At 54.6% G+C, this 24,474-nt stretch overlaps 9 protein-coding genes across 9 annotated transcripts; 4 read left to right on the forward strand and 5 right to left on the reverse strand.

The window, feature by feature from the left end:
- The first annotated feature begins 319 nt into the window (after positions 1 to 319).
- On the forward strand, positions 320 to 2,693 carry BJX67DRAFT_346709 (uncharacterized protein). Its single transcript, XM_071028440.1, has one exon. It carries the CDS (start codon positions 561 to 563, stop codon positions 2,547 to 2,549), a length of 1,989 nt encoding a protein of 662 aa, XP_070889148.1. The 5' UTR covers positions 320 to 560; the 3' UTR covers positions 2,550 to 2,693.
- A 49-nt stretch (positions 2,694 to 2,742) lies between these two features.
- BJX67DRAFT_308634 (GNAT family N-acetyltransferase) lies at positions 2,743 to 3,750 on the forward strand. Its single transcript, XM_071027104.1, has one exon. The coding sequence runs from the start codon at positions 2,841 to 2,843 to the stop codon at positions 3,633 to 3,635; it is 795 nt and encodes a 264-aa protein (XP_070889149.1). The 5' UTR covers positions 2,743 to 2,840; the 3' UTR covers positions 3,636 to 3,750.
- Positions 3,751 to 4,029: 279 nt separating this feature from the next.
- BJX67DRAFT_378701 (Hsp70 family protein) lies at positions 4,030 to 6,063 on the reverse strand (the record flags this gene model as incomplete). The annotated part of the gene is made up of 8 exons (XM_071032390.1): positions 4,030 to 4,265; positions 4,323 to 4,452; positions 4,519 to 4,717; positions 4,792 to 4,853; positions 4,936 to 5,315; positions 5,388 to 5,457; positions 5,518 to 5,562; positions 5,617 to 6,063. The coding sequence occupies 8 exons, from the start codon at positions 6,061 to 6,063 to the stop codon at positions 4,030 to 4,032; spliced, it is 1,569 nt and encodes a 522-aa protein (XP_070889150.1).
- Positions 6,064 to 7,242: 1,179 nt separating this feature from the next.
- Positions 7,243 to 9,489, forward strand: BJX67DRAFT_391428 (uncharacterized protein; the record flags this gene model as incomplete). The annotated part of the gene is made up of 4 exons (XM_071034778.1): positions 7,243 to 7,554; positions 7,596 to 7,869; positions 7,920 to 8,395; positions 8,777 to 9,489. The coding sequence occupies 4 exons, from the start codon at positions 7,243 to 7,245 to the stop codon at positions 8,804 to 8,806; spliced, it is 1,092 nt and encodes a 363-aa protein (XP_070889151.1). The 3' UTR covers positions 8,807 to 9,489.
- Positions 8,777 to 9,489, reverse strand: BJX67DRAFT_346714 (ankyrin repeat protein). The gene has a single exon (XM_071028441.1). It carries the CDS (start codon positions 9,322 to 9,324, stop codon positions 9,055 to 9,057), a length of 270 nt encoding a protein of 89 aa, XP_070889152.1. The 5' UTR covers positions 9,325 to 9,489; the 3' UTR covers positions 8,777 to 9,054.
- Positions 9,490 to 12,059: 2,570 nt separating this feature from the next.
- On the forward strand, positions 12,060 to 13,332 carry BJX67DRAFT_391432 (sugar phosphate isomerase/epimerase family protein). Its single transcript, XM_071034779.1, has one exon. It carries the CDS (start codon positions 12,106 to 12,108, stop codon positions 13,168 to 13,170), a length of 1,065 nt encoding a protein of 354 aa, XP_070889153.1. The 5' UTR covers positions 12,060 to 12,105; the 3' UTR covers positions 13,171 to 13,332.
- A 502-nt stretch (positions 13,333 to 13,834) lies between these two features.
- On the reverse strand, positions 13,835 to 16,974 carry BJX67DRAFT_391434 (glycosyl hydrolases family 2, TIM barrel domain-containing protein; the record flags this gene model as incomplete). Its single annotated transcript, XM_071034780.1, has 2 exons — positions 13,835 to 15,371; positions 15,419 to 16,974. The coding sequence occupies 2 exons, from the start codon at positions 16,972 to 16,974 to the stop codon at positions 13,835 to 13,837; spliced, it is 3,093 nt and encodes a 1,030-aa protein (XP_070889154.1).
- Positions 16,975 to 17,495: 521 nt separating this feature from the next.
- On the reverse strand, positions 17,496 to 21,611 carry BJX67DRAFT_346718 (cation-translocating P-type ATPase). Its single transcript, XM_071028442.1, has 3 exons — positions 20,821 to 21,611; positions 20,474 to 20,739; positions 17,496 to 20,416 (listed from the first exon to the last, which is right to left on the reverse strand). The coding sequence occupies exons 1-3, from the start codon at positions 21,064 to 21,066 to the stop codon at positions 17,770 to 17,772; spliced, it is 3,159 nt and encodes a 1,052-aa protein (XP_070889155.1). The 5' UTR covers positions 21,067 to 21,611; the 3' UTR covers positions 17,496 to 17,769.
- Positions 21,612 to 22,047: 436 nt separating this feature from the next.
- BJX67DRAFT_378707 (putative GTPase activating protein for Arf) lies at positions 22,048 to 24,135 on the reverse strand (the record flags this gene model as incomplete). Its single annotated transcript, XM_071032391.1, has 4 exons — positions 22,048 to 23,694; positions 23,761 to 23,871; positions 23,940 to 23,956; positions 24,021 to 24,135. The coding sequence occupies 4 exons, from the start codon at positions 24,133 to 24,135 to the stop codon at positions 22,048 to 22,050; spliced, it is 1,890 nt and encodes a 629-aa protein (XP_070889156.1).
- Positions 24,136 to 24,474: the final 339 nt, after the last annotated feature.

Consider the following 24,474-nt stretch of genomic DNA (forward strand, 5'->3'; position numbering starts at 1 on the left):
GGGCGAGGAAGGTAGTGGCCGGGTATGGGACGACGGAGGGGGTTGCGACGTTGTACAATATTATGGACGTTGACGATCCGCAGATTACGGAGGTGCGAGACGGCGACGAGATCTCTCTCGGCACTGCGGCGGCGGGGTCTCATCTCCGCATTTGTGCGCCTGGGAGTCGGACGCCCCTGCTGCGGAATGAGATTGGCGAGCTCCATCAGGGCGGGTATCCCATCTTCAATGGGTATCATGATGGCAGCGAGGAGGATAACGCGGCTTGTTACAGGGAGGGGGCCGTGCCTTGGTTTGCGACGGGGGATCGCGGGTATATGGATGATGGGGGCAATATCTATCTGCTGGGGCGGTTTAAGGATCTGATTATCCGCGCGGGGGAGAATATCTCGCCGTTGAAGATTGAGCAGTGTCTTTCTGGTTTGCCGGGGGTTGCGAGTGCTGTGGTTGTGGGTGCGCCGGATGAGTTTGTGAGCGAGGTACCTGTGGCTGTCGTCGAGACTCACCAGCGACAAGACCGGAGCTGGTTCCAGGGTCTGCAGTCTGCTGTTGTTCGTGCGATGGGTCGATCCTTTGCGCCGAAGTACGTCCTCCATCTACAGGATGACCTTGGATGCGAGAAGTATCCGACCACCACCTCGGGCAAGATCAAGAAGAATGTCGTCAAGGAGTGGGTGGCAGCCCACCTGGGGCTCGGAGTATCGGCACATGCAACTGACACATCGGAGTCGACGAGCGGTGCTACAGAGTCAAAGGCTGATATCGCGGCAGAACTCACGGCGTGCTGGTCCTCCGTCTCCGGGTTGGACCCTCAGGATATCAAGCCCGACATGCCCATCCGTACCTTCACCGACAGCACGATGCTGATTCAATTCCTGCAGTTGGCGAAGAAGCAGGGGTTCAAGCTCACCCTGAAGGAAGTATTGACCGCAAACACCATCGAAAAACAAGTCCATCTGCTCGGTGGAACTTATACACCACGCTCAAACCTTTCAACGGTTGCAGAATCCGTGGAGTCACCGAAAGATAGCAAGAAAGAACGGGCAGCCGCCCAGTTAGGGCTACTCGCGACAGACATCGAAGAGCTCGTCCCGATGACTGACATCTTCCGCATGATGGCTGTCGACCGGCCATTTCCAGGGGTCTGGGACCTTCGTCTTGCTCTGTCCGTTCGACGAGACCTGACCTCAGCCGAAGTCGCCGCAGTCTTGGAGACGTGGCTGCGACGACACGAGCTCCTCCGCAGTGTGATCTCAACTGTCGAAGGTGAGCCACCTGCGTACGCAGTCATGCATCCTCATGAAAAGTGGCTCAAGCAGCAAATCCTCTTTGGTCCTGAGGTTCATGACCTCCACGGCGTTATCAACTACAACCCGAAGGACTTCGTTGATTCAAGCTACGGGCCCCTCTGCAAGGCGACTATACTGCCCCTGCGGAACACGTCGAGATGTGGAATAGTCATTCATATACACCACACCTTGTTTGACGGAATGGTCATGGAGCGGTGGGTCCGTGACCTCAAGCATCTCTTCAACGGAGGGTCCCAGCTCAACTGGTACCCCTACCGTGAGTTCGCGGCCAACTACGAGATCTACCGAACGACCCTCGACGCAGACGAGGCCGTCCAGTACTTCGTCAACAAGTTAACCGGCATTTCGTCCTCCAAAGCCGCAACCTGGGACATCCACCGCGTCTGCGAGAAGCTCGACAAAAGCTACTCACCCCCAGAGACTATCGTCCCCAGCGTCACCCCGACAAGACCCAGCCCAGCAACCCTCCCAAAACGCTTCATCCACCTCCCAAAGCTCCAAGAAATGCGCTCGAGACACGGAATCTCCGCCCCAATCATCGCCCTTGCCGCCTGCGCCCTCATCAACACCCGCTACACCGGCGCCGACGAAGCAATCATCACAAACCTTCTGGCGGGTCGCTCCTGGCCCGTCGAACCCACCAACGCCAATGACGAAGAAGAAGCCTTCTCCCCCCTCGAGCTCTCCGGCCCAACCCTGCAGAACCTCCCCGCGCGCATCCCGCTCAGCCCAACAGACACAGCCCTCGACCTCCTCACGCGCGTCCGCACCGAGCAAGACGAAATGATGCTCCGCGAACACGTGCCCTTCCGACGCGTCTACGATCTCGTCGCCGCCCAGACACCGCATGGCCCCGCCGACGCCGCAACGCTCTACACCCTCCTCACAACACAACAGTTCGACTGGCTCCTGACGCCGTATACGCCGGGCAGCGGGGGCGCAGAGACAGAGACAGACGAATCCATCGAGCTGCTCTTGGATACGAGCCTTGGGCGGGCGCGCTGGGTGTGGTTGCCGCGGCTTGTCCAGGGACAGGGCCACGGCGGGAAGGGGGATGTGATGCACTGCGATATTTTCCACGCGGAGGCGGATTTGCCGGTGCGTGCGACGAATGCCCTTGTCGAGGAGTTTTTGTGTGCGGTTGCTTGGTTGGCGGAGCCGGGGAATATGGGGGCGGCCGTTGGTGGGTGTGTGTTTGAGGGGTACGAGGTTGGGTTTGCCTCAGGTGTTGATTTGTAGCCCGAAATATGCCCGTGGATTATTGGATCACCTGCGAAGTGGGGGAAGTATATACCTAGGCCGGGGGTATTTTGCCCTTCCTTCCGTGCTGCTCAACTCTGTTATTCCAGGGTTTGTTTATAACCAGTTACGCATGGGATAGCTCGTTTTTACATGTAATCTCACGTCTATACTCACTATGCTCAGTGCAAGTACAAGATCAAACGTTAGCCTCACGTGACATACATTGCTTCAAAGTTGGAGACCACGTATCCTTCACCTCACCACCTCCTCAATCCCAACTCGAGAAAAATGGCCGACACACCCCTTCCACAAGAGAAACCAAACAAATCCACCGTCCGCGTCGAGCCCATCACCAAAGCAGAAGACCTCGCCGCATTCTTCGACATCACAGCCGCAACCTTCGGCCGTCAGACAAACGACGGGATCTGGCTCGCCAGTAACCCAGGCTGGGATACGTCCGCAGGACGGGAAAGGGCGGTTGCCCGCCTCGTCAGGCAGTGGTCGTCCTCTGCAAGCTCGACGGATCGCAATGGCGAGCTGAACAAAATCTACCTCAAGGCTACTGTTCCGCGGGGCGGTGGGGGTGGGGGTGGGGAAGATATCGCGGGCGTAGCTATCTGGATCCAGGCGTCTATGGTTGAGGGGTATGGGGAGAGGCCGTCTTCGACGGGCCATGACGATGCTGATGATGCTGATGACGTTCTCTACCCCGGAAACCCGGCTGAAGAGAGATACGTGCGCCAGCTGGAAGCTTCGCTGCACCGACGTCGACTCGAGGTACTCCGTGAGATTGCGTCGACGTCAAGCCCGTCGCCGGCGGTCATGGTGCTTGGGCTGTGCGTTGTCCATCCCGCGTTCCAGGGGCAGGGGATTGCGACGAGGCTGGTTGAGTGGGGGCTCGGGGAGGCGAGGCGGCGCGGGGGACTAGAGGCTGTGACGGAGGCGTCGAGCATGGGTCGGCATGTCTACGCGAAGCTGGGGTTTTGGCAGGAGGGCGGCGAGATTGAGTACCTTGTTGATGAGGAGTTTCGGGGTCGGGATCTGCCGTCAAATGTCTTTATGCGTACGGGGCGGCCGGGGTGAAGGCTGTATTGAGGTTCAGATGACCCCGAGTTGCATTGTTGTGGTTGCAGGTTATAGTTGAACGATTCTGTGGTTAGAAAAGTAGGAATATGACAAAATGCTGATACTGCGCTAGTTCTCCATTGAGCTTTCTAGAGTCTATAACATTCGACCCAAATCAAGCGAAACATACGATCTAGCCTTACGCTACCAACAAAGTTCCGGTTTCTCACTCAACCGCCGCCAAAAAGGTGGGATAAACACTAACTTTGGGCACTGTATAGAGCGCAGCACCTGTAAAACCACATACGAATTGGCTATGAACTCAAGGACCAGGGAAACGAATAAGAGAATAAATGAGTGACAGCGGAAGGAGACAGAAAAGCGAGTGAGACATACACAAAGGAAAATGCAATTAGAACAATTGCGGCGGTCGAGACAAGTCCACATCCTGAACACACAATGCGTGTCTCCCCACCTCCACTCCCTGGTGCAATACGACGAACTGTATATTCTGCAAATGCTCATCTATCGCTGTCCGTATCACCAACTGCACTTGGTACATGGGAAATCCATTGCCGATCTCCCGCGCGTGGCCCGCACTGCCGATATTCTGGATCTGAACCAGAATGCCCGTAATCTGGTGAACGTCTAATATCCACGCGTGATCAGTCATTGGGGTTCCAACTCTGACAGGGCACAACTTACCGCGGTGCGATGTGAACTCGGGCGGGACATCCTGGGAGCATGCAAGGACCGGTAGCCGGAACATGCCGTGCTCGGGGATGAGGGCAAGGATCTCCGTGGCCGTGTGCCACGGGTGGTAGTAAGGCACGCCCTTTATTACCTCTCAGTCAACTAGAAACACAGGAATAAGAAGGTTGCTGTGTTTCAAAGTCAATACATTTCTCATCACCCACGAAATAGCGCCATACACGATCCCCTCTCCGTCGATACGGCCGTAACTGCCCACCTCCGGAGGATCTCGATTCGGACGCAGAGGACGAGGCGTTTCAAACCCATAATTGAGTGGAGCTTTGAGAGATTGAGGAGGCTGAAATGCCAGTGCGCGCAAAGCGCCTCCGATCACAACGGCCATTTGCCTATATTGTTGTTAGTTATGCGAGAAGAGCAACGCAGTCCGCGGGAGGGGGGAGGGGGGGTAAGGCGGGATTACGGGTTTGGTGGGACGATAATTGAGACGTTACTCGGGCCCTCAAAAACTGTCCGCAGGTATCGCTGGACGTAGGGTGAGCTTGAAAAGCCACCCACCAAGACTATTGTCTAGATTCCGCTTGTCAGACTGTGTAATTCTTCCCACGCAGAAGGGATCACGTTCGCTTGCCTTGATAACCGGATGCCCGCCCGACGCTTCTCTTGCGGCCTCAATCTGCGAGTTAATCAGCTGGGCGATTTTTTGGACAACACCATGAAAGAGTTGGTGGAGCTGCGCATCAGACAGCCGGATGACCGTTTCGTCCATCCTGTTAAGCCAGGGATCCGTGGCTCGGCAGAGGCGTAATGTCCTATCCCGCCGTTGTCCCAAACCGGTAAATTTCCTCTTGTTTCTTTCGAAATCCTGGAACAGGACGCTTCGAGGCCCCTTTGCTGCTTGAGGTAATTGCTTAAACTCCTCCCCGTACCTCTCATTCAGCATCTCGATGAATAGCCGGTCAATAGCAGTACCCCCGCACTTGGCACCTGCAAAGTTGTGCCTCCCTTAGTATGCGTCTCTACCTATCTGGATGAAGGGTATGCCGGGTTGGCACTCACCCTGCATGGCGACGAGTGGATGGACCTGCAATGCTGGCTCCAGGTTCTGCACTAGGTACAAGGCCACATCCTAGACAAAAGGTTAGCGAGGATATAGATTTCCAGTGATAATCGGACTGGGGATGCTCACAACTGTCCCTCCCCCGAGATCAGCGACAAGGACCCCTTGACCCTGCTGTCCAGCCGTTAGGAACGCGCTTTCCAGTCCCCGGGCGAAAAGAGAACATACCTGAAGCCGTAAGCCCCCGAACTCGAGAGAATAACACAAGCCCGCTTCTGGTTCGCGAATGAGTTCAACCGCGTCGCCTTCGCGGCTGCCAAAGCCGGCCGACGTTGCCGCCAACATCGTGGCCTGCTTCGCCCGTTCCGACCAAACTGCGGGGACGGATATGTAAAATGTGATGGAGGGCAACGGGCAGCCCTTCAACTCTGTTTCGAATATCCGGAGGATATGAGAATACACGGCGCGGAAATAATCCTCGGTAACCAATTCAGCCGTCTTGCCCTCTGGGACTGTGAGAATGCCCGTGCCCATGGTGGCGCTCAAGAGGCCGTCATCGAACTTGGTTGGATCAGCCTCCGTATCCAGACTTAACTTAAACCGGCTGCTACACGCAGCTTCTCGCTGCACTTCGACTTGGTAGCCCCATTTCTGAGTCTCGCCGGAGTACGACATGAGGGAGGGCACCTTCTCGGCCCTCGGCGTCGACGGCTGCCACTCGTTGAGCCCGCGAACCTGGCCCCATGCGCCGCTATTTACAAAATGGCGCCCGGTGAAAGCGACGGTTGGTCAGTCGCTTTGATTAGCACTGTGCGCGGTGCCCAGAAGTGTCGGGACTTACCACTGGGGGTGGTGCCAAAGTCGAAAACAACGGTAATGGGGCCGTCGCCCACACAATGCGTAACGTATCGAGCCAGTATTATTGCTGATTATAGAAACTCGGTAGGATTTGTGAATTTGGGTCAAGGAATTCTCTTCTTCAAAGGGAACCAGAGGTGTGACTTTGATCTCTTCTCCTTCGGGGTTACTTTCTGGGTTATAAAGCATTCTATCATGGGACAAGATGTCTGAGTCTCCGTGGTCTAAACTGGAAGGACAACAACTCAGGCTCCGTCAAGACTTCTGGGATAGGGTGTTTGAATTGCACTTCGGGCCAGTACGTTGAGACACTGATGAGCTGGTGAGTGGAAACGCTGCTATCCTTGTTCCACCCACTCCTCTGACTTGAGTCGTCGGCCGCCCCTGACCTTTGGTAAGCTCAAATTTGCGACGCTGGTCAACTAGGCCGGGTATTGGGGAGACTTTCTTTGATTTACAACATCACTCGAGGCATTATGGTTTTGGCCTTGGTTTCCCTGCTCTAGCATCCAGGTGGATTCCTTTCCGCTCCGTCCGCTCCGACCTGCTCAGGAGGAGGAGCAGGCAGTCTTGGGCGGAAAACTGCTGCTGCTCAAGCCAGGGATGTTTCAGAAGAAGGAGGGTAAAGAAAGTTAAATGAGAAAAGTTCTTTCAATGAGAAAGGGTCGGGCGCTGATGTTTTAATCCCACCCAACCAGCGCAAACAAAGGAAGACCACTGTCTCGCGTTGACCTGAAAGAGAAGAAGTCCACCAATTGAATACGCACAGTCTGACTCTCTCTCTCGCGGATAAGGACATGCAGCTGTCTACCGTGTTCCTCTTCCTTCGCTCTCCCCTTGCCTATCCATGCACTCGGCCCCGTCTCCCTCCCATCATGAAGCTCTCCCACAGGAAAAGGTTGGCAAAAGCTGAGATCAAGGTTGTCAGCCCCCAATGTTTTCCCCTCCGCCGTTGTATTGTTGCTAATCAGACGCGCCCCCTAGACTCGAGGTACAATGGACAAGAGACAGAAGAAGGCCGACCAGGCGTTAGGGAAACGACTCGCTGCTGTGCTGAACACGGAGCACGAGAAAACCACGCACGACGCACTCGACATTCTCTCTTGGCGTTGGGAGGAAGAAGATGACAATGCACCCCTAGAGGACCAAGTGAAGTGGTTGAAGGACCGTGTTCACGATCTCGAGGTCTTTGTCCGCAACTCGATCAGGGCCTCGAACTTCCTGGATTGTGACTGGGGAACCATCAACGCCCACGATCCTCGGGGTCACTTCAAGTCGACCTTCCTTGAGACTTTGAATTTTGCCCAGGTTTGGGGCGCCACAGCTTGAGCGGCTTGTCGTCAGCGCAGAAACGCCAGGTGATTGCGTCGTTGGACGGGTATATTGTGCAGGAGGACTTTGACAGCATCTACAACCGTGTACATCCCGCACAGCAACGTGAGTTTGTCAAGACCTTGGCTGAGACCTTTCTCAACAAGACCATCATCGATGCCTTCTTCCGGCATCCCTTTTGGTATATTGATGAAGATGTTCACCCCGACATCAAACAGGGCGAGGTGACCTGGGATGGCGGCTCTTCGTTCGGGAAGAACCTGGAGACGCTGTATTCGAATTTCTCGAACGGTCAGTTGCGCCCATCCACTCCTTCCTTGAAGCAGCGATCTAATTTACAGCATCAAACGCAGTTTATATCGAGTATGCGCAAGTTTGGAGAACTATGACAACCCGTCTTTGCAACGTGACTGTTCCGATTCTGACTAGGCCCGTGGACCTGCGCTTCGGGGAGGCAATGAGGGCCCGTCGGGGTGCCAGATGCAGAGCATTGGCCGCCAACCTGCTCGGAAATAAGATATTCCTCTCTCTCATGAAACCAACCGAAGAGACCGACAGACGCCTGGGTAATCTGGCCGACCTCCTGGAGCGTATATCGCAGTCCGCCGTTTTGATAATGTCGCAGCCCGCGGATGTCAAATTCCACACTCTCAAAGACCTCGACGATCACTTCTTGACCTCGTCCAACACCGTAGAGGCCGCATTTTTCTGCGTTGCAAGCAGCCGGAGCGGGGGGGATCGCGTGCTTGGAATAACCCACCCATACGTGTTCTCGACACTGAACGACCTCGAGCAAAAGAAGGAAATCATTACCCTCGTATCCAAGGCAGAGGCCATCCTCGAGCATGACGAGAGCGCATTTGTGGCAGAGGGCGACAAGATGAAGCAAGCGGAGGAACCAACGGCATGAACGGTTCTCACTTTTTCTCTCTTGCCTATCTCTCGATTTCGGTTTCGTACGTCGTTGTCTGATTTTTTTGCCTTTCTGTTCGTTGTCCTCTTGCTTTGTATCTTGTTTCTCAGCTCGTGTCATCTCAAAAATTGAATTACACATTCTGCTGCCAACGATGAACCCCGGCCGACGTATAGATGCCAGTTGCAGAGCCAGAAGAGTGGATAAATACTCGGAGCGCATCACGCAACTGCTCAAACCCCCTTGCTGATGGGGGCTTTCAGGCTAGATACTGCGTCATTACAGAGGAAATATCATAATCCATACATCGAGTAACTACTTCCAGTGTGTTCGCGTGCGCTCTGAATGTCACACAAAGCTTAGATGCCAAAAGATAACCTCCCATTAGCCCACACTAAGGGCGAGGAGATACTGCACTCAGATTGGGTCCAGGTGCAGGTAAGTGTTCGATCTTTCTCTCCAAGTTAGGGCTGTTGGCCGTTGGGACCTTCTCTACATTGTCTTACGTGATGGACTTCATTGCCTTCTATCACGAGGAGTGTGTGAATGATTCGAAGAGACTCCTACTCCTTGGATGGACACCGAACCACTCCCAACAATCCCTCCATAAACATTTTCCGAATCTCAGGGTTCGAGTTGCCCCTTGCGAACAATGAGACGCCCCGTGCATTGACATCCGCCCCCCAGTCCAACAGCACCCTCACAGCCTCGCTATGCCCCCCAAGAATAGCGACCACAAGGCTAGAATGGGAACCAATCATATAATTCGGATCAAACCCCGCACGCAGCAGCTGTTCCAGAATACGCACATTCCCTGTCGCCGCAGGCCTCATGAGCAGGGACCCGCAACGAATTAGGTCATCCAGACACCGGGGCCCATTCTCCCGACATACTGCAAGAACACGCTGCACCAGCTCCGGCCAGTCATGCTCTATAGCGTCGCCGAGGACGCGAATGTAGTACCCCCCGGGACTCGAGGCCGCCTTGCTGGCCCCCGCATCGTGCAGCAATATCGCGATCGTCCGGTGGCCGTTCGCAACGGCGCGTCGGAACGCCTCCGTGCCCGTGGTCGGGGTATAGGGCACGCGCGAAGTGACGTCGGCCCCGGCATCGAGGAGCACGCGGACCGTGTCTTCGTGGCCATTCTCCGCCGCGAGCGACAAGCTCCCGGCATCAGTTGCAGAGCCGGCGTTTACATCGGCGCCGGCGGCTAGAAGGGCCGTCACAATCTGCGTGTGTCCGTTTCTGGCGGCTAGCTGGAGTGGCATGAGGCGGGTGACGTCGCGCCTCCTGCGGCCGCCGTTGATGACGAGGTCTGCGTTGTGGTCGAGGAGGGCCTGGACCATGCCTTCCCTGCCTAGGTCGGCGGTGAGATCGAGTAATCGTGAGCCGTCCACGAGCACTGTGTTTGGGTCAAGGCCTGCCTGGAGGAGGACGCGAAAGAGCTCCTCGTTGTTCTGCTTGATTGCGTCGAGCGCCTGAGTTGGTGTGGGTGTAGGTGTGCTGGGTGCTCGCCGCCGGGGCATAAATCGCTCAAAGAAGGGCCTCCTGGATGGCCGAGGGCTTGCGTTCGGCATGCGCACATCCACGGTATGGTAGCTGGGTGCTGGGGAGGGCGGCCGATACGGAGGTGGTGAATTGCCGGTCCCAGACTCGGTCCCCCCGTCGCTATCTTTCTTTTTGGTGGCCATGAATCCCAGTGTGAGGACCAAATGGGTAAGTCATCGTGTGTTCCAAGGTTTTTATTTATTTAACCTGCCTTTGCGCAGTCCGCTCAACTTGGAACCTCTCGAGGTTGAGGTCCTTGACTTTATTTCCCTGCTCAAGCGGAACTCGTATCAGTGTGGCGCAGCATCCCCAGACACTCGGCTCAACCGTATTTCAAAGAACCTTACTATTCGGGGAATCAAGCGTGTTGCGCACTCTTGCTCCAATCAACGCGATGATCAGCCTGTACGATTGCCTGATCACCTGACTCATTGCTTTACTTCTTTCCTTTATCTTGTCAAATAAATAGATATATAATTGCTCCTCCCTCACATGGTTGACATGAAGCCGATCACCGGCCTTCTTGCAGGTATAAATATTGCTAGATAGACCTAAGTAAGTAACTCAGATTCTTTATCTGCCTCTGATTCCTCACCTCTACCGCGCTAAGTTTTCCTCTCACCTCGACACTTCGATACAAATACAACGATCTTAGGAGTCAACAACATATCATTAGTTAAGAAAAGGAACTCTATCTTTTTTTTTTCCCACCAAGGCTGCGCCGCCACTGCTATCTTGCAGATGCAGTGAGTGGTGCGTGTGTTTTTATGTGTCTCAATGCTACCTTCATTGATGTATGTAAGGGGTTAGTTTTAATTAACACTAAAAGGTCCTTTGAATATACCAAGTTTTGTGTTCTTTAGACACCTGGGTTCGAGTCTTATTACATATTAACTTCCCCAAAAGCTGTTTGAAAGCCCTGCAGTGCTATGCATCCCTTGCCATATACACGACACACGCCAAGTTCAAAGACCATAAGAAATTAAGGAGAAACACGAATTGAAATAATAATATAATAACTCTTGGGGTGTGAGGCGTCGGGTTCGGCAAAAGTATTCAGCCGTCTCAAGCCGGGGTCCAGTAAGCGTCGAGCTGCCTCGTCGTCGTGATTAAGCCAGTTCAAGTTTGTATGGGACTTGTGGATCTGAGTAACAATGCAAATGCCGGGGACATCCAAAGTGAATGTGGATTGGACTTGCTATGCTATGAAGGGGTTGTGCGGTTTTTTGATCATGACGTTGGGATAGTTGCCCGGATGCACTACAGAACAGAGCTTGATGGGACTAACAGTATCACGGAATGAGAAAATGCCCTCGACAACCAAGTTGGTGGCAAGAATGAAGATTGACAGCACAGGAGATCCAGTTGCTTGGAAACCAATAAAATACAAGACGAGATGGTCTATTTGTGACGCAAGTATGGGTAAGGTGCGCTAAATAAGTAATATAAGGCAGAATATGCGTGGAACTCAGTGATGTATTGCGTAGCTAGAGAATGAAGGAAGACCAGCGGCACTGCTGGAATATCATGCATCACACGCACTTGCTTGGTAGCATGCCTGCAGAGCAGCCAGCGCGGATACATTACTTGAAGCATCATGTTGCTGTCGTGGAGTGCTACTATACACGGGGTCTAACACTATTTGTGGAGGAGTCTTTTTTTTATTCTGAGAATTCAGCATCATAAGCCTTTTCTCTTCAGAGTTTCCTTTTTTTAATGATTATCAGTTAGAAACTTAATGAAGTGTCAACCTGTAAATCATCATAGGTAACAGATGAATTTATTACCTGACCATATAAGTAAGGATTAGCTCGTATTCTTGCTTTGCTATTTTCTAACTTTACTTTATTTCCTTTCTTTAGTTTTCTTTACTTATTTAATTATATATTGTTAATATAGTTAATATAAAGGTCTATTACCAGCTTTCATATAGCAACTTAGATTATTCATCTGCTTTTATCCCTCGAATTAGTCAACTGAGAATCCAAGCAACTTTGTGACATCACAAGCGGGGAAGCTCAGCAGACAGCAACACCAGACAAAACAGCAGCAGCAACAACAACAAGATGACCTCGCTGCGAACAATCAAAGGACCAGCCATCTTCGTCGCCCAGTACGCTTCCGACGAACCCCCATTCAACTCTCTCGATGGCATCTGCCAATGGGCCGCCAGCCTCGGCTACAAGGGCATCCAACTCCCCATCGACCCCCGCTTCATCGACCTCCCCCTCGCAGCAACAGACACCACATACTGCGAATCCCTCCTCTCCACCATCCACAAACACAATCTCGAACTAACCGAGCTCTCCTCCCACCTCCAAGGCCAGCTCATCGCCGTCCACCCGGCCTACGACCCCCTCTTCGACGCATTCGCCCCGCCCCACGTCCACAACAACCCGCAACGCCGCCAGGAATGGGCCACAACCTTCCTGCACCAAGCCGCCCAAGCCTCCAAAAACCTCAACCTAACCGCCCACGCCACCTTCTCCGGCGCCCTCGCCTGGCCCTACATCTACCCCTGGCCGCAGCGCCCAACGGGCCTCATCGACACCGCGTTCAACGAGCTCGCCTCCCGCTGGCGCCCGATCCTCGACGCCTTCGACGCCGCAGGCGTAGACCTCTGCTTCGAGCTCCATCCAGGCGAGGACCTACACGACGGCATCTCCTTCGACCGCTTCCTAGACGTCGTGGACCACCATCCGCGCGCGTGCATCCTCTACGACCCCAGCCACTTCGTCCTCCAGGGGCTGGACTACCTCTCCTTCATTGACATCTACCACGCGCGGATTAAGATCTTCCACGTGAAGGACGCCGAGTTTGTGCCCGATGGGCGGCAGGGCGTGTACGGGGGGTATGCCGGGTGGACGGCGCGGGCGGGGCGGTTCCGGGCGGTGGGGGATGGGACGGTTGATTTCGGGGGTATATTTACGCGGCTGGCGAGGTATGGGTATGGCGGGTGGGCGGTTTTGGAGAGTGAGTGTGCGTTTAAGGATAAGGGGGTTTGTGCCAGGGAGGGGAGTGGGTTTATCAGGGAGAGGATTATTCCGGTTGCGGCGACGGCGTTTGATGATTTTGCGGGGGCGGGGGCAACCGAGGAGCAGTGGCGGGTGCTTCTTGGGTTGCAGCGGTAATCACTCTATTTATTTAGATGGGGGGATCTATAAAGCGCACAAGAGTTAGAGTCGTGTATAATGGCAGTGCGGAGCCCAAGATATACCTCGCGAGGGAAGTAAAGAAGAAAGTGTCTTGGTATTGGCTGTGCATTAGTATCTAGAAGAGAATATCAGTTATCCCTCAACAGCCCACCATAAGATTCGCAAGTAGACAGAACCATGACACCATGTGTACATTAAACACGCAAAACCAGAAATGTACTCTAGAGTCAGAACGCCAAGGAGAGAGGCCCGCGGGCTGTCTTGAATTCGCATGCCAGAACACCGGTTTATGTTTGTCGGACGCCTGGGATGGCGGAGGAGGAGTGTGATGTTATTGCGGGGTCCGATGTTATTGCAGAGCCGGTTGATGGGGTGTAAATATAAGTTTATTCAGCGCTGGTGGTGACCCGGTCGGATACGAGGGGTTGAGTTAGGGCTAGATAGGGTTGGGCTGTGATTGTTTGAGGTGCAATGTTGGGGGTGGGTATTTGTTAGGTGGTTCCAGCATGCAGAATAAGACGTTTTGCTCCAATACATCAGCTAATATACCATATTTGTCACTGCAGATATTGTATAAGTTACACAATCTATCTCAACGTTGCCGCCGCTAGCCCTAATCAAGCCCAGAAGCGAAACGCAACTAAACAAGGCTCAGCTCAAACGTAAACTCAAACGGCTCCGTCCAACACTTGTACTGGTCAAACGGCTTCAAATCACCTATGCTCGCCGACCCAAGGCCATGGTTATCGTAGTCCAGATTCAGGATCGTCATGTCCAGCGGATTCAGCTCGTGCGGGTGCTTCGCGTCGTTCAGGTCATGTGGCATGTACCGGCCCGCCGTGAAGCTGAACGCCGACTTGTCCGAGACCGAGGCTGAGCCCGAGGCGCTGGAGGCATTGTTCTCGGCACGACGCGCATCCAGCGTGACGTCGCCGTTGGAAATCCGCAGCCAGCGCAGGTCCTCGCGGTTGCCGTTTTCCTGCGGGTAGTCGTAGTGTGTGTACAGGTCCTCGACGGAGGCGGAGTACTCCCCCATCCGGCAGGCTTGCTTGGAGTCCTTGTAGTTCTCGCCGGGCCCGCGGCCGAACCAGGAGACTTGGTTGAAGTCTGAGGGGAGGACGGCGAGGAGGCCGATGCGCGGCACGACGGAGGGGGTGTTCTTTCCGACGAAGTCGCCCGTTGCGTGGACGCGGAGGGAGGCGTCGCCGCCGTCCGCGGGGGTGGTCACGGTGTAGATGAGGTCTGCTTCGACGCCCCATTCTAAGACGAGCGGGGCGACGCGGACGCTGAAGTGCACTGTAAGCTCGGAGTCTGAGGTCTCCCAGGTTACGTCGCGGACTTGGGTGTGCATCATGCCGACTCTGGTGTCTTCCCACTCGGCCATGTCGCCGTTGTAGCCCTCATCGTTCTGCGTCATGGCGCGGTAGAAGTACAGCTCTGGGCCGCGCTGGAAGAGGCTCACGCCGTCGACTTGCCAGGTGACGTTTCCCTGCAGCAGGTCGAAGCCGAAGGTTGCGCTGCCGGCTGTGACATTCAGGTTAGCGCCGTTCTGCTTCACTTCCAGGCCCGCCTGGCGGGTGACGAGCGTGCGAGGCGCGGAGGACCGCTTAGCTGCAGGAGCACCGGCGAGGTGCAGCTGGTCCCACGCCACGACGTGGCCCTTCTTGGCCCACGGCTTGTCTTCCTTGAGCTGGAACTCGACTGTGAGCCATGCCTCCTGAGAGAGACTTCCCTTGTCCAGCGGGAGGTCCACCTTGCGGCTCTCTCCGGCAGGAACGCGAGGGAGCTCTAACGGCTGAGGCTTGGTCGTCTCCCCATCCTGAACAAGGTACCAGACGGGATTGAGTCCGCTCAGATCGACGAAGTCGTGGTGGTTGATTACGACCAGTTGGTTGCCGTCTTCCGTCAGGTTCACAGTGACCGGCTGGATAATCTTCGCATACTCCAGCAGACCGGGCGTCGGGCTGTGGTCTGAGAGCGTCAGGCCGTCCATGATGAAGTCTGCGTCATTAGGCTCGTCGCCAAAGTCGCCCCCGTACGCGAAGTATTCAAGGTCACCTTCCTTCTTGAGCAGACCGTGGTTCGACCATTGCCACACGAGACCCCCCTGGGAGAGGGGCTCCGACCGGAACAGTTCAATATACTCCTTTAATCCACCTGGACCGTTGCCGATGGCGCTTCAATTGTCAGCAAACCCGACATGCAAAAGGAGGCTGGTACTTACTGCGCAAACTCGCACAAGAGAAGAGCCTTATCCTTGTGCTCTGCAAAGTGCGCCCGTATCTGGTCAGGGGTGGCATACATCTGGCTGTAGATATCTGCCGTCTTGGCCTCCCGGTCCTGCTCGTAGTGGATAATCCGGGACGGGTCGCGCTCCTTGATCCACTTGGCCATGGCGACCTGGTTCTGGCCGTAGAAGCACTCGTTTCCCAGAGACCAGATAATGATTGACGCGTGGTTCTTATACCGCTCCACGAGCTGCTTCGCCCTGTCCAAGTACGCATGGGTCCACTCGGGGTTATCGGACGTCCATTGCGCAGCCTCCTCTTCGGTCTCTTCGATGTTGCCAAAGCCGTGACACTCGACGTCTGCTTCCGCGATCAAGTAGAAGCCGAGCTCGTCGGCGAGGTCGTAGAACGACGGGTGATGGGGCTGGTGCGCTGTGCGGATTGCGTTGATGTTGGAGCGCTTCATCAGCAGGAGGTCCTCGCGCATCGCCTCGTAGGGGACAGTCCGGCCGGAGAGATAGTTGTGTTCGTGACGGTTCACGCCGTAGATGATGATGGGCTGGCCGTTCACGAGGAAGTTGGGCCCGCTCATCTCAACGCGTCGGAACCCGATCTTCTGGCTGATGGTGCGGCCATTGAACTCCATAAGAACAGTATACAGGTTCGGCGTTTCAGCCGACCAGAGCTGGAAGTCCTCACCTTCAACCCTCTTCGAGTACTGGTCAGACGAAGACCCGGCCCATTCATCAAGAACATCGCCGCCAGGAGTCAGGACCCTGATGCTCAGGTCCCCATGGTCACCCTGGATAGTGACATTCACCTTCAGCGTGCCAGCCTCAAAGCCATCGTCCACATCAGGGGAGATACTGAAATCCGAAATCGAAGACTGCGGGAACGAGATCAGGTAGACATCCCTGAAAATCCCAGACAGCCACCACTGGTCCTGGTCCTCCAGGTACGTGCCGTCGCTCCACTGGTAAACGCGCGTGGCAAGCGTATTCGCCCCGTCCGCGGAGAGGTAGTCCGTGATATCGAACTCGCTCGGGTTCCGGCTGCCCTGGCTATAGCCGACCTCCTCGCCGTTCACCCAGACGTGAAAGGCGCTATCGACGCCTTCGTACCGCAGCCGAATCTGCTGGCCCTCCTCCCAGTCCGCGGGGACTTCGAATTCGCGCCAGTACGAGCCCGTCGGGTTCACATAGGACATGTTCGGCGGAGTAACAGGGAACGGGTAGTCGACGTTGGTATAGTGCGGCCGCCCATACCCCTGCATCTGCCAGGGGCCCGGAACAACAATGTCGTCCCAATCGGTAGTGTTGGCCGTCTCCCAGAGGGGAGCCTCGTACGGCGAGGCATCGTAGTGGAACTTCCAGGTCCCGTTCAGGCTGTGGAAGAAGCTCTCCTCGCGGTCGAAGGTGAGGGCCGCGTCCTCATCCGGGTACGAGTAGAAGTGCGCTCGGGGCTCCAGCGTGTTGCGGTGCAGGACATTGAGATTCGACCAGTCGGGAAGTGCACCCGGCCAGACCGGGGCCGAGGCCGCGAGAGAAGACATGCTATGCTGCCTGATGGTTTTTTGCGAGGCCCTGCGCTGTGACCGCCGTGGACGGCCACACGGCCACACGGCCTTCCATTCCCCTTTATATGCACCGACGCACCGACGGCCAGCCTCGCGACAGGGCCTCCTCCGGCGGGCACGCCAAGAGTGATGTTTGCCAAGAGAGGATCAGCAGTCGGCCGTGTCGCCGCGCCCATCCGGTTGCCCAGAGGAGATGAGAAGGAGTTGTCCCCCGCAGTGTGGAGGTCTTTTCTCACCCCTGGGTCAAGGTAGCATGGCTGGCCGTTGTCGATCTCCGACGTTCTGCCGTCGACATGGACCCCATTGACGCATAATTCATGCCCCGAAGTCTTGTTCACTGGTCAATTATTAGCCGTCGGCACATACAGAGAGGGGAGCTCGCACCGCAACGTTTCCGACATCCCCGACCATCCAGCGATTGGCGCTCGGGTGTTTTGCGACCTATGCGAATGCAATGGTTGGAGTCGTTCTCAGTACATCGGTTAATTGCGGAGGGACACCTGCTCAGGACCTCTACCTTGCTGGGAGGAAGCGTCTCTTCATCCACCATGGCATTCGACTACTTTTATCTCTCTCTCTACCTCTATCTACACTGCCTACCCTATCTCTAATCCCAATTTCCAATCTCTCAGCCACCCAACCATGACATCTCCGCCAAAAGTTAACCGTGATGAACATATCCAATAGGATTTGACCCGTATCTCGTGTTTCCAGTCCCAGGAATAAGATTTTCCCTCGCTCCAGTGATCGGCGAACGAGGGAGAGCAATCGTTAGGCATCTTCCGTGCGGCTGCTAGGGTCACCCAACGGTCTGACCATTTGCTGCTTCTTTTCCATCTTGCGATAATACACTCTCTTCGCGTACTTCCAAGCTTCTACGCCAAGGAAGAACAGGATAGCCTCGACAAAGACGATGCCCCATTCCCAGCTAATCCCGGTGTGTTTGAACACCACGTGGTTCAGCACGGGAATGTATAGGATCGGGAAGATGGTGATCCAGCCGGCCATGATAGACCAGAAGAGGAACTTGTTGCGCCACACATCGTGCATCCACTGTGTGAAGTATTTCTTCGACTTGGGCTGCATGCGGAAGAACGACCGACGCATATTCACCATCTCCCAGGCCAGGAACAACGCGAACCATGTAAGGCACACGAAAGTCGTTGCGCGTGCCCGGAAAACAAGTTCGCACTCCTCCGAGTAGTCGCGATTGCAGCCCCTGGCTAGGTTGCCATCACCGAACCCCCACATGCGCAGGCTAAACGCCGTGAGGCATAGCGCTGCCGTCCAGCAGCCATAAACCAGGATGTCGACGATTATCTCCCATGTGAAGATGCCCTGCTTCGTCTGAGGTGGGCGGTCCATGATATCCGGTGCCGCGATCTCCATACCAAGACCCATATCAGGCATTCCCGACGTGATCATGATAATCCAGAGGATTTCAACCGGCGCTAGAGGGAACACAGACTGCCCGTCCAGGTCTTTGAATGCTAATCCAATCAACAAAGTGCATGCCTGGGCGATATTCTCTGCGAGTAAATGCAAAACAAACTTTTGAATATTGTCAAAGATGCGGCGACCTTCTTCAACAGCATTCAGGATAGATGCAAAGTTATCATCAGTAAGGATAATATCCGATGCGTCTTTCGCAACATCCGACCCTGCCTGGCCCATAGCGATCCCAACATCAGCGTGTTTGAGAGATGGGGAGTCATTGACACCATCACCAGTCATAGCCGCAAATCGCCCACGGCGGTGCAATGCGTTGATCATGCGCACTTTCGTTTGAGGCGCACACCGAGCAATTACCAAGGGTAACGTTGGAAGATCATCAATTTCCTCATCAGACAGCCTGTCAAACTGAGCAGCAGTCATGACCATGGCATCCGCCACGTCAGCTCCCACAGTAGACATATCCGCTGGGAGAATGCCGACCTGTTGAGCAATCGCTCGCGCCGTTCCAGGATGATCACCAGTCACCATGTGCACCGTGATACCGGCTTGGTAGCAAGCCGCGATCGATCCCGCAGTCTCAGGCCGTGGCGGGTCATACAAGCCAATGAGGCCCAAGAAGCAGAGGTCCTTTTCGATTTCATCTCGGTTGAGATCAGACCCTTCCAGAAGACGAGGTTGCTCCTGATATGGACGATGGGCCAAAGCCAAGACACGTAGTCCCAACTTCGCAAGCTCTTCCATGTTCTGGAAGATTTTGTCTCGCATATCGTTGGTCAGCGGAACAGGAGTCGACGACTCTTGATCCCAGGTAGCGGTCGTGCAGGCTTCGACAATTCGCTCGACGGCTCCCTTGGTGAAGACCATGCTACGCTCTCCGTCTGGAGTTGCCTTGCTGAAGATAACTGACATCCTTTTCACAGTAGAATCAAACGGAAACTCTGCTTTCTGGTGCCACACTGCTTCCGAGCCCTTGGTCCATCGGTCCCGGTTCCAGTTGAAGCGCGAGGCAAATACTTCGATAGCAATCTCAGTTGGCTCACCCCGTGCACGCCAGTCCCCTTCCTCAGACTTGAACACATGCGACAAGTTTGCCATAGATGCGACGTCCAAAAAGTCTTCAAGTGCAGGGTTGCCGTTAACCAGCTCCTCCACTCTCTCCACTATAGGGCCCTCCTTTTCATCGTCAAAGTTCAAGGGTGATACCGGAGTGAAAGTGACATCTCCAGTAGTCGGGTTGAAGGGTTCATTGGAATTTCCCACGGAGTAAGTGCCGCGCGATGGTATCCACGCCTTCTTCACCACCATTTTGCCCTGAGTCAAGGTACCGGTCTTATCAGAACAGATGTTCGTCACCGCTCCAAGCGCCTCGAGCGAATCCAACTTGCGAACAATGACGTTCCGCTCAACCATGCGCTTGGTGCCCACAGCCATGGTGATTGTGAGGACAACAACCAAACATGCAGGGATCATGCTAAGACCAGTTCCCACAGCATACAAAATGACTTCGTTATTATTAGAGAACGAATTAGCTCCCATGACGATGATGGCAAAGAGCACAGCAACACCAAACAGCAGAATTGCAAGCTTCGAAAGCTTTCGTTGCAGTGGGGTGCCAACATTAACTCCAAGGAATCTGCCTACTGCATCGGTTCCTGTCAATGCCCATGCCTGGAGGTACCAGCGCTTCTTAGTTTCACCCTCAGGGCCGCGCTTTACAGGGCGACGTTTGCTGTTGGTTGCACGGAGGGCAGCTGCGATGGATCCTATCTCTGTAGCCATACCGGTGCAGACGACCACACCCCTAGCACGGCCACGGGTGACAGTGCTAGAACTGTAGGCAATGTTCAGTCGGTCCCCGGGGCCAGTACCTTCTTTAAATGTAGAATCACATTCTTTTTGCACGGGGAGAGATTCGCCCGTAAGGAGGGCCTCGTCAGTTTCAAAATTGACGGCCTCAACCAACCTATAGCGTGTCAGAAGAACCGTATATAAGCCAAAGAGTTGTGGATCAAGAACTCACCGGATATCCGCAGGAATGGTGTCCCCAGTCCTCAATTCAACCATATCACCCGGGACGATATCAGAGGACGGAACAGAAAAGGTCTCGCCGCCTCTAGAGACGGTTCCGGTGGGAGAGCTCAGAGAATGCAGCGACTCCATGGTCTTTTCAGCTGCGTATTCCTGGAAGAAACCGACGACGATGTTCAACACGATAACCGCGGCAATCACGCCTCCCTCGATCCAGGACTGGATTCCGAAACTGACCGCCATGGCCAGAATCAGCACCTACAACGCCGAATTGGATCAGACTCTGGGAGCTCTTATGTAAAAGGACGATTGAAAACAAAGGAAAGTGGGCCGCTTAACTAGCATCATTGCATTGGCCACCTGACGTATGAGGATCTTGACGATCGAGACGCCTTCACCCTCATCGAGCTTGTTCGGCCCATATTGCTGAAGGCGACGAGAAGCCTCATCCTTGGTCAAGCCCTCGTCGAGGTTCGTCCCGAGTTCCTTAAGGACCACTTCGAAGGGAAGGCTATAAGCCGGCTGGCTCAATGGGGCACGGCCAGGTTGTGCCCCTCCAGGTTCGGTCGGCTTTTCGTTGGCCATTGAGTTCAGGCTGAGCGGACAATAAGCTCTTTCAGACGTTACTTGACTAATTGAGAGCGTCCGAGAGGAAATCCAACAGATATCAGCTCAGCTGAAGGAAAAGAGAAAGAGCCCAGTAGCGAGGGGGGCGTCCATTTTAAAACAGCGGGGGAGGAGACCAAGTCCTATCATCCAGCTGGGTATGAACGCATCAAAATCTCTTCATCGGCAACCTTAGGAAGATATGGAGACGATCAAGAACAGCCATTGGCGAAGCAGGTGAGTCATCTTGGCGCCCAGGGCGTCGGTCGTTTGCCTGACGAGATCGAGCCTTTGGGGTCAGCCAACCAGGGTATGACTGGGGAGGTGCCAAAATTTCAGTGGAGGAGGGCGCCAAGACATCCCACTCCGCCAAGCACTGAGCTTCCCAGGGCCAAGGATGGAGGGGCAACTTGACAGGGTTCTCGGACAAACCGGCACAAGAACTTGTCCTGTTCCATACCGCTGCTCAGCTCATTCCATTCATCACGGTTTCTCCTTCGCGAACGGAGATTCCAAAGGGGAGCGACACAGGCGCAAGTCATTAAGCATGAACGTCACGAATGTTTGCGGAAAAGCCCAGGACACGTGCTCGCATTCTTCATCTGGTTGGCTTTTCTTCCGATCTTGGCCGCAAGAAGGCCAAGGCCCAGAACGGCCTGCATCGATGCGCCCAGGAATAAATCGAATTTGCTTCAATCACTCATACTCAGAAGGTGGCAACCCGGTAGTTAAGCCCCTAATATCTATCCAATATACGTCAGATTGTAGACTATATATATATCCAGCCGTGCGAGTTTACGCCGTTACTTGACAGTTTTCCAATGTTTTCTTCAGTGGTCGTCACGCAAGATCCCCAGAGGACGCCGCCAAGAATGCGCCGATCGTTTTGCCACTCCTACAGTCGCCGAAAATAATAAGTCTGAAGATGGGGAAAGAATCAAAAGATGGCCGAAAAGAATTTCATCGTCCGAATCGTGCGCTGAGGCTGGCAAATGCGTCTGGGCTGTGTCGTCCATTTTGGAGCCCATTGATATCCACACTCTGCTGGCTCATGTGGTTTCGCATGAACGCAGTGTTTGCTACTGAGCCGGCGGAGTTCAGAGGTACGCCGTAGGTTGCTGGCTGGGCTGGGGCCTGTTGTGTACTAGAGGCACTTGGAAGCCCAAAAGGATTCCGTGACCCAGCAGCCTGAGCGTTGATAGTTGACTGGGTCTGCGCATCCTGCGCCCCAGCGGGAACACCGCCCGGTGCTGTAGGAGGCTGGGCTTGTTGCTGTTCTGGAATCGGAGGGGGCGGCGCGGAGAAATTGTACAGAGCAAGAATACTATTCTTGTCAACTACGCCCGAGCGCTGAGGCGCAAGAGCTTGGGCAGATGGCGGATATCCAAACGGAGATTGCCCAGGATATCCGCCGCTCAAAGGGGTATTCGGCGCAGTCACAGACTGGAAGGGGTTAGAAGAATTCTGGGCGGGTTGAACTGTCTGCAATCCAAGCTGCGGTTGCTGTGGTTGTTGAAAAGGGGAGGTTTGGCCAAAAGGAGATGTCGGTATAGGTGGCATAGTGTTTGCATGCCGGAGTGGCTGAGGGAAAGCTGCTCCCGGAGCCGTTGTTACCGCTGCGGTCTGATTCTGTAATGATGGTTGCGGCGCTTGAGTGGACAGCTGGCTGAAGAAAGGGTTCGTCTGTTGGTTAGAGTAAGGATTCTGAGGTTGTGTGTCAAAGCTAGCCTGCGGCTGAGCTCCCGTCTGGGAGAAGGGATTCATTCCACCCTCGAGAGGTTGGGAAGAAGGAACAAGACCGGCTTGTGCCGCAGGAAATGAAGGCACCGGAGGTTGGGTATAGGTTGGTTGAGGGAACGAAACCTGCCTGTTCGGATAGCCCCCAGTTGAGTGTGGAAAAAGAGGCTGTGCCACTTGCAGGTGCTGGAATGACTGTTCAAGTGACTGGGTAGAGGCCGGCTGTGGTTGCAGCTGGGTCTGTCGAGCAGGCATATCGAAAGGATTGTAGCTCTGTCCATTTGGCTGGGAACGATGCGCCGGCTGTTTGGCGTCCAGTTGATCGAAAGGATTGGTGGAAGCCCCAGGGCTTGTCGCAGCTGGGGTCCTAGCTTGTGGGGTTTGTTTACCTTCCCCCACCCTCACCAAAGTCTCAATGGTTTTGTCCAAGTTCCCGTCCAAGCCTTTCAGGGCAGTAATGTTTCTGCGCTCATTCGTGAACCCCAATTCCCTCAGTCTCATGAGTTTGGACTCAAAGGATGAGCGTTGCGACTCACTCACGGGAGAGTCCGGACCACGGCTGCCGGCGGAATGACGGCTCAAGTTGGTAGCAGAGGAGGCAGACCGAAGGCCGAAGCCAAAAGGCCGTGTGGGTTTGGGAGGGAGCGGTGGCGGCGAAGCTTCCGGTGATCCCGGTGATCTTGTATAGCTAGGATCTTGACGACTCGGAGGTTTGGGTCGTCCATCCTCCAAAGTCCGTGTTTGGTATTTCTGCCGGATGAACCGCTCCATGCATGCATCGGCCTCATCGATATCAGTAGGCACAGGTGGCTGGACATTCCTGGGATTATAAAGCTTGTTCACAATCGTGTTTCCATGAGATTTCATTTCCTAGTACATTCCCACGCTATCAGTCGTCTGAATTTCAGCTGCGTGTATTCGAGTCGGACAACTCACATCGACTTGTTCCGCGGACCAGCTATCCATACTCAAGGACTTGACTTTCGATATATGCGTTCCCATCTTCCTGTGCAGCGCTGCACATCGCATGCAGAGGAACACGCCCAGCTACGTCCACCTTACGTCAGTTATCGCGTTTTGGGAGATTCAAGTTCCAAAGTGGCCAGTATACGTACATTCCAGCTTGCCCATCCTGTAGAGAGGCAAAATGTAATCAGCATCCACAGCTAGGATCGTGTGAGGAAGTAATTACCCACCTGGGTTCATCGCTGAGCAGTCTGCGCACCGATCATTGCCAGGAACCGACCGGATGAGGTCCTGCAGCGCACGCTCATTGCGCTGCTGCTGCCGTTTACTAATACCAGCGACCATATTTGCGGCGTTGTCTCCGAGAACACCGTCAGGTAAAAATAGGGAGAAGCAGGGTCTGTTAGTTCGTGAGCAGGCCGCGGTAGCAATGTAGGTTCAAAAACGGGTAAGCGGGTAGAATTCAATAAACAAATAAAGAGCACATATTTACAAGGAGTGTGCAGTCATAAGGGAATGCAGAGAAGGGAAAAGGATGACAGAGAGGGAAGAGAAGATGAGAATGTGGTGGACAGTAAAAGGAGAGGCGACGGCGGATGAGTTGCGGAGGTGGGGAAGATCCAACAGCGCCGAAGCATTCCTGCGAACAGCTTGTCACGCCCAACCCTGGCTTACATCTACTCG

This window comes from Aspergillus lucknowensis (assembly GCF_044049455.1).
Source record: "Aspergillus lucknowensis strain CBS 449.75 chromosome Unknown BJX67scaffold_7, whole genome shotgun sequence".
NCBI classification, from domain to species: Eukaryota; Fungi; Ascomycota; class Eurotiomycetes; order Eurotiales; family Aspergillaceae; genus Aspergillus; species Aspergillus lucknowensis.

Coding starts and splice junctions, on each gene's coding strand:
- BJX67DRAFT_346709 (XM_071028440.1), top strand. CDS start 561: ATGGGTCGATCCTTTGCGCCGAAGTACGTCCTCCATCTACAGGATGAC.
- BJX67DRAFT_391432 (XM_071034779.1), top strand. CDS start 12,106: ATGACCTCGCTGCGAACAATCAAAGGACCAGCCATCTTCGTCGCCCAG.
- BJX67DRAFT_346718 (XM_071028442.1), bottom strand. CDS start 21,066: ATGGCCAACGAAAAGCCGACCGAACCTGGAGGGGCACAACCTGGCCGT. Junction 20,740..20,820: donor TGGCCAATGCAATGATGCTA/GTTAAGCGGCCC, acceptor TCGGCGTTGTAG/GTGCTGATTCTGGCCATGGC. Junction 20,417..20,473: donor ACCATTCCTGCGGATATCCG/GTGAGTTCTTGA, acceptor GACACGCTATAG/GTTGGTTGAGGCCGTCAATT.
- BJX67DRAFT_346714 (XM_071028441.1), bottom strand. CDS start 9,324: ATGAGGCCTGCGGCGACAGGGAATGTGCGTATTCTGGAACAGCTGCTG.
- BJX67DRAFT_308634 (XM_071027104.1), top strand. CDS start 2,841: ATGGCCGACACACCCCTTCCACAAGAGAAACCAAACAAATCCACCGTC.